This window comes from Hyla sarda, chromosome 8 (genome assembly GCF_029499605.1).
Source record: "Hyla sarda isolate aHylSar1 chromosome 8, aHylSar1.hap1, whole genome shotgun sequence".
Classification (NCBI taxonomy): Eukaryota; Metazoa; Chordata; class Amphibia; order Anura; family Hylidae; genus Hyla; species Hyla sarda.
This window is the reverse complement of record NC_079196.1, coordinates 79,572,089-79,585,546: the sequence shown is the minus strand read 5'-3', so window position 1 is coordinate 79,585,546 and position 13,458 is coordinate 79,572,089. Positions and strand designations below refer to the sequence as shown.

Genomic DNA, 13,458 nt, shown 5'->3' with positions numbered 1-13,458 from the left:
AGGTGATTTAAAAAAAATAAAATGTTTTCCACCGGAGTACCCCTTTAATCTATTCTAATAATACAAATACACAGGTCACCTTGGTGGACATAACATTGTTGTGGCGCCGTTAGCTATATTGCCACTAGATGGCAGCGCATTCCTTGTTTTGAAAGCCATTACAGCAGGAGCACACTAGCAATAGAAGAAAATTGGCAACAAAGGACTGAAGGTATCAACTTCACTCACCCTGAGTCCCCACAAGCACCATGGGGATTTCATTGGTGTTGCGGTAGTTGGCTAGGCGGCTGTAGTAGTGATAGACAGTCTGGAAACTGATCTCATCCTCCAAGCTGAAGACAAAGATTACAGCATCCACCCACATAGCAAACTGAACGGGAAGAAAACAGACATGAAAAGCATTGATAAAAAATCTGTAGAAAAAAGACTTATGTACAGTGATTCAGCTGCACTGATGAAGGAAAATACTAGCGAGTAGATCAGTGTTTTCCATTAATGTGCTTCCAGCTGTTGCAAAACTACAACTCCCAGCATAGCCAGACAGCCTTTGGCTGAGAGAGCTGTACTGATGAATGGAAATACTAGTGACTAGATCAGTGTTTTCCAACCGATGTGCTTTCTGCTGTTGCAAAACTACAACTCCCAGCATGCCCGGACAGCCTTCGGCTGTCCGGGCATGCTGGGAGTTGTAGTTTTGCAACAGCTGGAAGCACACTATTCGGGAAACAATGGAGTAAACTAAGAAAGAAATAAAGCAGACTTCTTACTTGTGCTTCAGGGGGTCCTCCCTCATCCCGGATCAGTAGGAGGTAGCTCTGGCCATCCACCACAATCTCCTTCTTGAACCTTCCACCTGTCATAGATATAAGGGTTAATAAGACGCAGCAGCAGAGCTTAGAAGGAAGGACGTCTATGAGAGAAACAACAGGTATATGCTGGGACTTTGCTTGTAAGAGAACTGAGGGTAAGAGGGCCAAAAATACACCATCTTAAAGGGGGAAAACTAATTTCAAATCAACTGATTTCAGAACGTTAACCAGATTTGTAAATGACTTTAAGTTAAAAATCCTAATCCTTCCAGTACTTATCAGCTGCTGTATCCTACAGATATACTACAGAGAAATGTGTGAAATTCTTTCCAGCCTGACCACAGTTCTCTCTGTCCGTGTCAGGAACTGTTCAGAGCAGGAGCGGTTTTCTATGGGGATTTGCTTCTAATCTGGACAGTTCCTGACACGGACAGAGGTGTCAGCAGAGAGCACTGTGATCAGACTGGAAAGAACTGCACAATTTTCTCTGTAGTATACAGCAGCTGATAAATACTGGAAGGATTAATATTTTGAAATAGAAGTCATTTACAAATCTGTTTAACTTTCTGGAACCAGTTGATCTGTAAACATTTGTTTTCCACCGGAGTTCCTCTTTAACAATGATAGTTGGGAGGGGGCTCCATTAGTGACGTGCCATCTTTTAGTTGTCCAATTTGAAATCCATATATCTCATTGCTATAACTATGGTGTAGACCTCCGAACCCTCGTACAAAGCTAAAAAGTCTTTACAAGCAATGTCCTGGGGTTAGTAGCCAATGAACATGGTGACTAAACATTGCCGAATACCAGTAGTCAGGGCAGGAGCTGAAGACAACCATTGCTACACTGGACTCCAAAATCTACAATAACCTGTAGACTTGAAACTCTACCTGGATAATAAGAGACAATGTATTTTCTCCAGCACCGCCCTCTGTACAGGTGGGCATATACAACACACAGCACAGCACAAGATGAAAGAGGTCAAAATCATAATGGCACCACAGGACAACGCAAAAAATACTGATATGAGGGAAGATGGTAGACAGAAGAATAACTACCCGCGTGCCCAACCTATCACGATGAGCCAATAATGTCATTACAAATGAAAAAGATTATATATATATATATATATATATATATATATATATACACACACACACGTCTATTTAATTTTTTACACTACTAATTTGTCATTACCGAGTCACTGAAGTTTGATATTTGCCATAAATCATGATGTATATATGGAAACAAGTGCCGAAGCATTTCATCTCTTTCTACAATAACTTCAAGGGGTACTCCAGTAAAAAAAAACTATATAATTTTAGTTTTATTTTAAATCAACTGGCTTTAGAAAGTTAAACAGATTTGTAAATTACTTCTATTAAAAAATCTTAATTCTTCCAGTACTTATCAGCTGCTGAAGTTGAGTTGTTCTTTTCTGTCTGACCACAGTGTTCTCTGCTGACACCTCTGTCTGTCTCAGGAACTGTCCAGGGCAGGAGAGGTTTGCTATGGGGATTTGCTCCTGCTCTGGACAGCTCCCGAGACAGACAGAGGTATCAGAAGAGAGCCCTGTTGTCAGACAGAAAAGAACAACTCAACTTCAGCAGCTGATAAGTACTGGAAGGATGTAGATTTTTTTAATTCAAGTCATTTACAAATCTGTTTAACTTTCTGAAGCCAGTTGATATGAAAAAAATAGTTTGTAACTGGAATATCCCTTTAACTACAGAAAAAGCTAGCCGCACTGCCGCCTCTCTTTGACTTGTCAATGTTTCGATCCCACTAACAGGGTTGCTCCTTACCAATGAAACTGGTGGTGCTCTACTTGTAAAAACAGAAAGTCCAACATTCAAATGGCAAACGTAGCTCGACAGGATGTGATGCGAGGAGGTTGAGAGGCTCCTCCCCCCAACTTCCTGCGCCCTCCATGGACCAAACACATGCTGCTGGTCCGGGACACCGCTCAGCTGCGCTGAAAGCTGGGATGTGAGTGTGCTGGATGGCGGTGGAGCAGAGGGACCTGACCTGACACAGCAGTAGCGAGCGGGGAGCAGTGGACTGAGCGTAGCGGCCCCCACACGAACAACAGCACACACAGGTGCCGACAACGCTGTGACCTGGAGTGGAGGCTCAGAAGAGGCAGTGAGTGGAAGGAACCCGGGTCTGTGTTGTGCTGAGAATACAGGCAGAGTGAGAGTGTGACCCTGGAGCTACTGGAGGAAGACACATTGAGGAGGCTGATCCATGGCTGCTCCAGGGACACAGCTGAGATTCGGGTGAGATCCTCTCATATCTGTGTTATAAGGATGAAACCGCTGCCACAGTGAACAAACTGTACTAAAAGAATAGGTGTAGGGGCAAGTTTTGCTTGCTTAATAATAAATCCCCCTCGTGGCGATTATAGCTGTGGAGGAGCGCTGCCACGTTCACCTTCTATGTTTAAAGCCGATAAAGAAGGTCCTTCTGCATAAGAAATAAGAATTTATCTATAAGAACTGGATTTGGGTGGAAAACCCTAATTGGGTCAGTGTATTTTTTTTATTATTTTTTCTCTCCTGAGTATAAACGACACCTGGTGAAACACCTGTAGCACTGCAGGAGCAGGTCTATAGTCTGCAGATAACTGAGAAACACCTGTAGCACTGCAGGAGACGGTCTATAGTCTGCAGATAACTGAGAAACACCTGTAGCACTGCAGGAGACGGTCTATAGTCTGCAGATAACTGAGAAACACCTGTAGCACTGCAGGAGCAGGTCTATAGTCTGCAGATAACTGAGAAACACCTGTAGCCCTGCAGGAGCAGGTCTATAGTCTGCAGATAACTGAGAAACACCTGTAGCCCTGCAGGAGCAGGTCTATAGTCTGCAGATAACTGAGAAACACCTGTAGCCCTGCAGGAGACGGTCTATAGTCTGCAGATAACTGAGAAACACCTGTAGCCCTGCAGGAGCAGGTCTATAGTCTGCAGATAACTGAGAAACACCTGTAGCCCTGCAGGAGCAGGTCTATAGTCTGCAGATAACTGAGAAACACCTGTAGCCCTGCAGGAGCAGGTCTATAGTCTGCAGATAACTGAGAAACACCTGTAGCCCTGCAGGAGACGGTCTATAGTCTGCAGATAACTGAGAAACACCTGTAGCACTGCAGGAGACGGTCTATAGTCTGCAGATAACTGAGAAACACCTGTAGCACTGCAGGAGCAGGTCTATAGTCTGCAGATAACTGAGAAACACCTGTAGCCCTGCAGGAGCAGGTCTATAGTCTGCAGATAACTGAGAAACACCTGTAGCCCTGCAGGAGCAGGTCTATAGTCTGCAGATAACTGAGAAACACCTGTAGCACTGCAGGAGCAGGTCTATAGTCTGCAGATAACTGAGAAACACCTGTAGTACTGCAGGAGACGGTCTATAGTCTGCAGATAACTGAGAAACACCTGTAGCACTGCAGGAGCAGGTCTATAGTCTGCAGATAACTGAGAAACACCTGTAGCACTGCAGGAGCAGGTCTATAGTCTGCAGATAACTGAGAAACACCTGTAGCACTGCAGGAGCAGGTCTATAGTCTGCAGATAACTGAGAAACACCTGTAGCAGGAGACGGTCTATAGTCTGCAGATAACTGAGAAACACCTGTAGCACTGCAGGAGACGGTCTATAGTCTGCAGATAACTGTGAAACACCTGTAGCCCTGCAGGAGACGGTCTATAGTCTGCAGATAACTGAGAAACACCTGTAGCACTGCAGGAGCAGGTCTATAGTCTGCAGATAACTGAGAAACACCTGTAGCCCTGCAGGAGCAGGTCTATAGTCTGCAGATAACTGAGAAACACCTGTAGCAGGAGACGGTCTATAGTCTGCAGATAACTGAGAAACACCTGTAGCACTGCAGGAGCAGGTCTATAGTCTGCAGATAACTGAGAAACACCTGTAGCACTGCAGGAGCAGGTCTATAGTCTGCAGATAACTGAGAAACACCTGTAGCAGGAGACGGTCTATAGTCTGCAGATAACTGAGAAACACCTGTAGCACTGCAGGAGACGGTCTATAGTCTGCAGATAACTGTGAAACACCTGTAGCCCTGCAGGAGATGGTCTATAGTCTGCAGATAACTGAGAAACACCTGTAGCCCTGCAGGAGCAGGTCTATAGTCTGCAGATAACTGTGAAACACCTGTAGCCCTGCAGGAGACGGTCTATAGTCTGCAGATAACTGTGAAACACCTGTAGCCCTGCAGGAGCAGGTCTATAGTCTGCAGATAACTGAGAAACACCTGTAGCACTGCAGGAGCAGGTCTATAGTCTGCAGATAACTGAGAAACACCTGTAGTACTGCAGGAGCAGGTCTATAGTCTGCAGATAACTGAGAAACACCTGTAGCCCTGCAGGAGACGGTCTATAGTCTGCAGATAACTGAGAAACACCTGTAGCCCTGCAGGAGACGGTCTATAGTCTGCAGATAACTGAGAAACACCTGTAGCACTGCAGGAGCAGGTCTATAGTCTGCAGATAACTGTGAAACACCTGTAGCACTGCAGGAGACTGTCTATAGTCTGCAGATAACTGTGAAACACCTGTAGCCCTGCAGGAGACGGTCTATAGTCTGCAGATAACTGTGAAACACCTGTAGCCCTGCAGGAGACGGTCTATAGTCTGCAGATAACTGTGAAACACCTGTAGCCCTGCAGGAGACGGTCTATAGTCTGCAGATAACTGTGAAACACCTGTAGCCCTGCAGGAGATGGTCTATAGTCTGCAGATAACTGTGAAACACCTGTAGCACTGCAGGAGCGGGTCTATAGTCTGCAGATAACTGAGAAACACCTGTAGCACTGCAGGAGCAGGTCTATAGTCTGCAGATAACTGAGAAACACCTGTAGTACTGCAGGAGCAGGTCTATAGTCTGCAGATAACTGAGAAACACCTGTAGCCCTGCAGGAGACGGTCTATAGTCTGCAGATAACAGAAACACCTGTAGTACTGCAGGAGCAGGTCTATAGTCTGCAGATAACAGAAACACCTGTAGTACTGCAGGAGCAGGTCTATAGTCTGCAGATAACTGAGAAACACCTGTAGCACTGCAGGAGCAGGTCTATAGTCTGCAGATAACTGTGAAACACCTGTAGCCCTGCAGGAGACGGTCTATAGTCTGCAGATAACTGAGAAACACCTGTAGCACTGCAGGAGACGGTCTATAGTCTGCAGATAACTGAGAAACACCTGTAGCACTGCAGGAGCAGGTCTATAGTCTGCAGATAACTGAGAAACACCTGTAGTACTGCAGGAGCGGGTCTATAGTCTGCAGACAATTGAGCTTCTCCTGTGATACAACAAGCTGAAAGTGTCCATTGGAAATATTTAGTTGGTAATCTTCTCTGAATCTCCCGGCGCAGCGTATGAAATACACGTGACTGTTCTGGGTGGGACAATATATTGACAACTGGATGATAAGATGGCACCCAAGCTGAATAAAACACATAGCCCAATAGCTAAAGCAGCTGGGAAAGTGGATAAATATTTTGTCTCGCCGGGGGCAGTGCCTAGAAATCGTGGACAAAATAAAACCAATGCAGGAGATCTGGGATTAGATGGCTCTATAATGGAGAAGGAAGGTGATGTTCCCCAACCTGAACTAGATAAAATATTAGCGGCAGTTGCAAAATTGAATACTTCCATAATGTTCTGTCCAATCAAGTGGGGTTATCGCCGTGGAAATCAATTTGATCAGGGAAGATCTAAAGAAAGTCAGGGAGAGGTGTACAGAGGTGGAGAGTGTTGGGTGTGGAAGATGAGGTCCATAAGTTAAAATCTGAAGTATAGAGGATGTCAGGGGAGAACAAGTTATTAAATCAAAAAGTGACAGAATTCGAAGACCACTCCAGACGGGAGAACCTTAGAATCTTGGGCTTCCCAGAGGGAGCGGAAAGTAAAGATGTGATAACTTTTATCCAAACATGGTTGATTGCGCAGTGTGGGGAGGAAAACCTCTCTAAACACTTTAGTGTGATACGTGCGCATAGAATTCCGTTCCAACCCCCGCCAGTAGGGGGCAGACCACGTACCATAATGACTGTGACAACATCTTGAGAATAATGAGGGGGAAAAAAGGAGATAGAGTACAATGGAAATAGAATTATGCTTTTCCCAGATTATGCAACTCAAACACAGAAGAAGAGATATACTTTCAGGGAAGTTAAAAAGAGACTTGCACATAATGGAATCAAGTTTGCTTTAATGTTCCCAGCCAGGCTGAATGTTTTTTACAACAATGAGACGTTCTTTTTCTCTACCGCAGTAGAAGCGGTGGACTGGATGGACACACGGAGATTGAAAAATAGTGGTTAAGGTACGGGGGGGGGGACAATCACGTAAACAACAGCCTTAAAGGGGTATAAACTGGCTCCGGAAAGTTATACAGATTTGTAAATTACTTCTATTAAAAAAATCTTAATCCTTCCAATAGTTATTAGCTTCTGAAGTTGAGTTGCTGTTTTCTGTCTAACTGCTTTCTGATGACTCACGTTCCGGGAGCTGTGCAGTTCCTATGGGGATATTCTCCCATCATGCACAGCTCCCGGGACGTGACATCATCATTGAGCAGTTAGACAGAAATCTTCAGAAGCTAATAACTATTGGAAGGATTAAGATTTTTTAATAGAAGTAATTTACAACTTTCCGGAGCCAGTTGATATATAATAAAAAAGGTTTTGCCTGGAATACCCCTTTAAGGCTGTGGTATGGAATGTACGAGGGCTTGGGGATAAAATTAAAAGATCAGTGGTAATGGGAGTTATGAAGCATGCACCAGGTATAGTCGGGTTAGTTGAGACACATTTAACAAGACAAACAGTAATGGTTTTGAATCGTAATGTTTGGAGACATCATTACCATTCTCTTCATACAGCATATTCACGGGGGGTTTCGGTGTTAATCCGTAGAAACTTAAATTGGGAATTAATTAGAAAAAGGGTAGATGATGAGGGGAGGTTTGTTTTTTTTATATGGGAGACTAGAAAATTTAAGATGTGTATTACCATTTGTATACAGTGACCCCCCGACCTACGATGGCCCCGACATATGATCAAATCGACAAATCTCAGAGGCCATCTCATGTCGATGTCAGCATTGACATACAATGCTTTTTTATGTCGGGGCCATTGCATTAAGTGCTATCCGGCAGCGCCAAATGCTTAAGCTGCTGCCGGATAGCAGCTTAATGTTCCCCGTGTGGTGCAGTGAGTATTACTTACCCCTCCACAATGCTCCGGGGTGCCCTCCGGGTCCAGCGCTGGTCTTCCGGTGTCTTCTTGGCCCTCTCCGATAACGTCAATACGCTGCTGCGCACGTCATCCAATAGGAATGGCGTACGCAGCGGCGTAATAACGTCGCTACGCAGGCCCAGTAAGGCCTTGCGGAAGACAGCAGAGGACCGGAGAAGACAGCAGAGGACCGGGAAAGACAGTGGAGGACCGGAGAAGACAGCAGAGGACCGGGGAGACAGCGGAGAGCCCAGCGGAGGTCCGGGGTCACCATCGGGAGAGGCGGGGACACCATCGCGAGCGACGGGGACAGGTGAGTACAGCTTCCTATACTTTACATTGCACGAATCCCTCAACATACGATGGATTCGACAAACGATGGCTCGTTTGGAACGAATTACCATCGTATGTTGAGGGACCACTGTATATACCCCCGCCTTTCTCATCCGCGGTCCTTCTTAAATTATTAGATTTTTGTGTGAGTTGCGGAGAATGCCCTGTTTTGCCATGGGGGATATGAACTGCGTCCTAGATGAGAGGTTAGATAGATGGAGGGCAAGCGGGAGTAAAGGAGAGGTGGGTTGCACTCCCCTGGCGAAAGTATGTAATGAACTGGGACTCAGCGATATTTGGAGGATTTACAACCCTCAAAAGAAAGAATATTCATGTTGGAACAAGACCTGTCAGACTATGTCCAGAATAGATGTATGTCTGGGAAATGACTCTAGTTTAAATAAGGTGATAAAAATACATTATAGGGTTAGATGTCTGTCGGACCACGAGGCTCTAGAAGTACTGATAAAAACAGAGGAAGAGGTAAGAGATGGGTTCCAGAAAATTAACCCTCACTGGTTAAATTTGATAGAGAATGCCACAATAGAAAAAAACTTGAGGGAGTTTTTTTTGCAAATAACTGGGGCACAGCAAGTGACCTGGTTGTCTGGGAGACCTGTAAAGCTTACCTAAGAGGGGAAATAATAAGAGCAAGAAAGTGGGGAAAAAAAGAGTTTAAATCAAAAGAGGAGGGCTTAATAAGTAATCTTAGGGATACAGAGAAGGAATATACACAAAGTTCATCAGAAGAGAGTAAGGAAAAATTAAATAAGCTACAAAATGAATTTAATGAATATATGTTGGAAAAGAGTAAAAATTTATTGATTTTTCAAGGCCAGCAAAGATTTGTACAGGCAGAGAAGCCTAACAAGTATTTGATGGCAATTGTCTCAAATCAACACACTAAGCAAAGAATTTCTGGGATAAGTAATAAAGAAGGAGATTGGTGTATAGAAAAAAAGGAAATAATAAGGGAATTTAGAGAATATTATGAGTTATTATATAGATCTGAATATAATAAGGAAAGAAAGGAAATGCTAAATTATTTGGACCACATGGAACTCCCTAGACTCCCCGAAATGGAAAAACAAACCTTAGATGCTCCATTAACTAGAATAGAACTGAATAAAGCGCTAGATCAGATTAGGGGTAATACAACACCTGGAAGCGATGGACTACCCTTTGAGGTATATAGAAGGTTTGGCGGAATTTTGATCCCGGCATTACATAGAGTGATTGAGACCAGCATGGTGACCGGGAAATTACCGGACTCAATGCGGGAAGCGGTTATAATAATGATCCTGAAAGAGGGAAAAGATAAAGAGGATATGGGGTGGTATAGACCCATATCGTTAATAAATGCGGATATCAAGATTTTCGCCAAAGCATTAGCCATTAGATTACAGAGTAATATCACAGACTTAATTCAGGAAGATCAGTGCGGGAAAAAAGATAAAATTTGTATAAAATATTGTATTATTCTTTTTTTTGTAATATGTGGTGGTAATAAAAAAAAAATAAAAAAAATGGCAAACGTAAGAAAAGAGGCACTCACCAGTATTGTTCCAAATTTAATATTTTATTCAAACATTGTGCAGGTAATTACCGTATTTTTCGCCCTATAGGACGCTCCAGCATATAAGACGCACCCAATTTTAAATGAGGAAAATCTAGAATACAATGTAAAGTATAGGTCCCAGTGATCTTCAACCAGCGGACCTCCAGATGTTGCAAAACTACAACTCCCAGCATGCCCGGACAGCCGTTGGCTGTGCGGGCATGCCCGGAGTTGTAGTTTTGCAACATCTGGAGGTCCGCAGGTTGAAAACAACTGGTATTGGAGGTTATACTCACGTGTCCCCGCCGCTCGGGACCCATCACCGCTCGTCACCGCTGCCCTGGTTGTCGCCCTCCATCGCTGCCGCCGCATCCCCGGGGTGTCCCCGTTGCTCCGGAACATCTCTGCTGCCCGGTATCCTCGCTCTCCGTCGCCACCATCACGTTGCTATGCACACCGCTCCTATTGGATGATGGGGCAGCGTGCGCGACGACGTGATGACGGCGAAGGAGAGCGACAGCAATGCAGGGGATCCCGGCACGGAGCAGACACCGAGGAGGCAGGTAAGGTCCCTCCCGGTGCAGCCAAGTTAGTGTAACTTTCGCTTCAAACGCGGAGGTCAGCTTTGATCGCTGCGTCTGAAGGGTTAATACAGGGCATCACCACGATCGGTGATGCCCTGTATTAGCCGCGGGTCCCGGCCGTTGATGGCCGCAGGGACTGTCGCGATAGGTGTGTATTCGCAGTATAAGAAGCACCAACTTTTCCCCCCCCCAATTTTGGGGAAGAAAAAGTGTGTCTTAAACGGCGAAAAATACGGTAATTGTCTCGCGCCAGTGTATATCAGTGCTGAGCAGTGCAGCTGTTTAATGCCCTGACTTCATAAGACCCTCCTACATAACGTGAAACAGCTGTTACCACTCAGCACTGATACACACAGGTGTCCCTGTCCGACGCGTCAGGATGATGTCTTTATTACCTGCACATTGTTTGGATAAAATATGAAAATTGAAACAATACTGGTGAGTTGTTTTTTGTTTGTTTTTTAGGTTTGCTACTTACATTAAGATACAAAAAGGCATTAGCCCAATTAAAAGCTGCACAAATGTCTTATTATATAGCAGCTATTTAAAACTAAATATAGAAAACCATTTCCCACAGGCACCTAAAAAAACATGGCTTATAATAGCAGCAACCGACCAATATAAAAGTGTATGTAGGTATCCCCTCTGCCGCCCAGAACGTTGGATAGAGTCTTACCATTACTAATAAACTGTGGAAATCTTTTTCCTGCTGCGATTTTCTTTCCAAGAAAAAACATAATAACTAAAGTGGAAGCCGCGAGCCGCGTCCTATTTCACACAGCAATCTGCACGACTAAATCTACGATCTCCCAAGAGTGCAAACAAATCAATACGTAGTCCATGTTCATTACCCAGTTTGTTCTCTCCATGGCAGAATGTATAGAGAAGAGACCCTAAAGCAACCACCTACCTACACAGATCCCAACACTGATGCAGCTCAACTCAATATGCAACATCCCTGAAGATATGAAATAAAACCATCCAGAAGACTAATCCAGAAAATACCAGAACTGCCAAATGAAATAGATACCAGAAAACTGGAGCAATATGTATCTCAATGTTGCCCAGGGCAGCCATACAGGGTGTGATTTTTTTTTCATTCAAAACCAGGTCACATATTGGGGAATAGTAAATGTGTCTTGCAAAATTGTCTTCATCCGACCTTTGACATACTCCCAGTTTCTAATATGAGAAGCAACACTGTGTGTGGACAGCGCTCTCCCTCGTGTTTCCAGCACCAGCACACGGGCTAGCCAGCAGCGTCCCCGGACCGGATCAACGGTATAACAAAGGAATGTCCAGCGCCAAGTGCGGTAAAATGACAGGTACATTATTGTAGGATCAGTAGACACAAACTTGAATCAGGCAGGAGCCGACGCGTTTCGGACCGTTACAGGTCCTTAGTCATGGCATCATGGCCATGCCATGACTAAGGACCTGTAACGGTCCGAAACGCGTCGGCTCCTGTCTGATTCAAGTTTGTGTCTACTGATCCTACAATAAAGTACCTGTTATTTTACCGCACTTGGCGCTGGACATTCCTTTGTTATGTACCTTTCAATTATTCAAGGCAGTGTCCGTAGAGACTGTGAGTGTCTTGCCCATAAACGTCCATCAACAATAAATTTGGAAATACGCTGAGATCTGCATACCCAATCCATCCACCCCAAAAACTGTGGCTACATACTGTATTAGTGTTGTCCAAAGAAGAGAGAACAGACTCACACTTAAAGGAGTACTCCTGTGGAAAACAAAGGGATTTGGGCAGGAGCGGAGGAAAATAAAACAAACACAACAGCTTGTTAAAGGGGTACTCCCGTGGAAAACTTTTATTATTTTTTTTTTTAAATAAACTGGTGCCAGAAAGTTAAACAGATTTGTAAATTACTTCTATTAAAAAATCTTAATCCTTCCAGTACTTTTTAGGGTCTGTATACTACAGAGGAAATGCTTTTCTTTTTGGATTTCTTTTTGATGTCATGACCACAGTGCTCTCTGCTGACCTCTGCTGTTCATTTTTGGAACTGTCCAGAGCAGGAGAAAACATAGGCTGCTCTGGACAGTTCCTAAAATGGAAAGCAGGGGTCAGCAGAGAGCACTGTGGTCATGACATCAGAGAAATTCAAAAAGAAAAGCATTTCCTCTGTAGTATACAGGCCCTAAAAAGTAATGGAAGGATTAAGATTTTTTGATAGAAGTAATTTACAAATCTGTTTAACTTTCTGGCACCAGTTGATTTAAAAAAAAAAAAAAAAGTTTTCCACGGGAGTACCCCTTTAACAAGCTGTTGTGTTTCTTGTATTTTCCTCTGCTCCTGCCTAAACCCCTTTGTGTTATATGATAATCCCCGAAACAGATTAAGAGAGCTCTAACAGGAATAAGCACAGTATTTGATGTCTTTTCCAAAAAACATAGTGCAACTAAGCAGAATGTGCTTCAAAGTGATGGAAAGTATGTATCCAGAATAAATCACCCATTAGGCCAGAAAAAAAAAACATAAAATAACCCAAACTATATATATCTAGGAACAAATCTGCTTTGGCACTGCAAATGCCAACACCATGGCCGGTTGGTTTTAGTGAAATGTGTATAGCAGTGTTTCCCAACAAGGGTGCCTCCAGCTGTTGCAAAACTACAACTCCCAGCATGCTGGGAGTTGTAGTTTTGCAACAGCAGGACGACACCCTGGTTGGGAAACACTGGTGTAAAAGATCTTTCCCAGAAACCTTATCTAACATTAGAATTTTTTGCTTACACAAAAAAAAAAAAAAAAATGTATTGGAAGATTAAATCGCACAATGTATGTTTTTAGTATTCATTTTTTTATTAAATTCAATTGCTCTAACCTGAACATGTTTTCTTTCAATATAACTTATAAGTGCTCGGGAGCAACACTGATGCAAGTGAAAAGGTGAGA

The 13,458-nt window shown here is 43.8% G+C and overlaps 1 protein-coding gene across 10 annotated transcripts in view; it reads right to left on the bottom strand.

The window, feature by feature from the left end:
- The window catches only part of AGAP1 (ArfGAP with GTPase domain, ankyrin repeat and PH domain 1), a 476,005-nt gene that overhangs the window by 182,580 nt on the left and 279,967 nt on the right, over nt 1-13,458 (bottom strand). For all 10 annotated transcript variants that reach the window (XM_056536385.1, XM_056536386.1, XM_056536384.1 and 7 more), the window contains 2 exons: nt 768-853; nt 229-370 (listed from right to left, as the gene is read on the bottom strand). In XM_056536385.1, the coding sequence (XP_056392360.1) occupies nt 229-370; nt 768-853 (228 nt within the window). The remainder of the gene's footprint in view (nt 1-228; nt 371-767; nt 854-13,458) is intronic.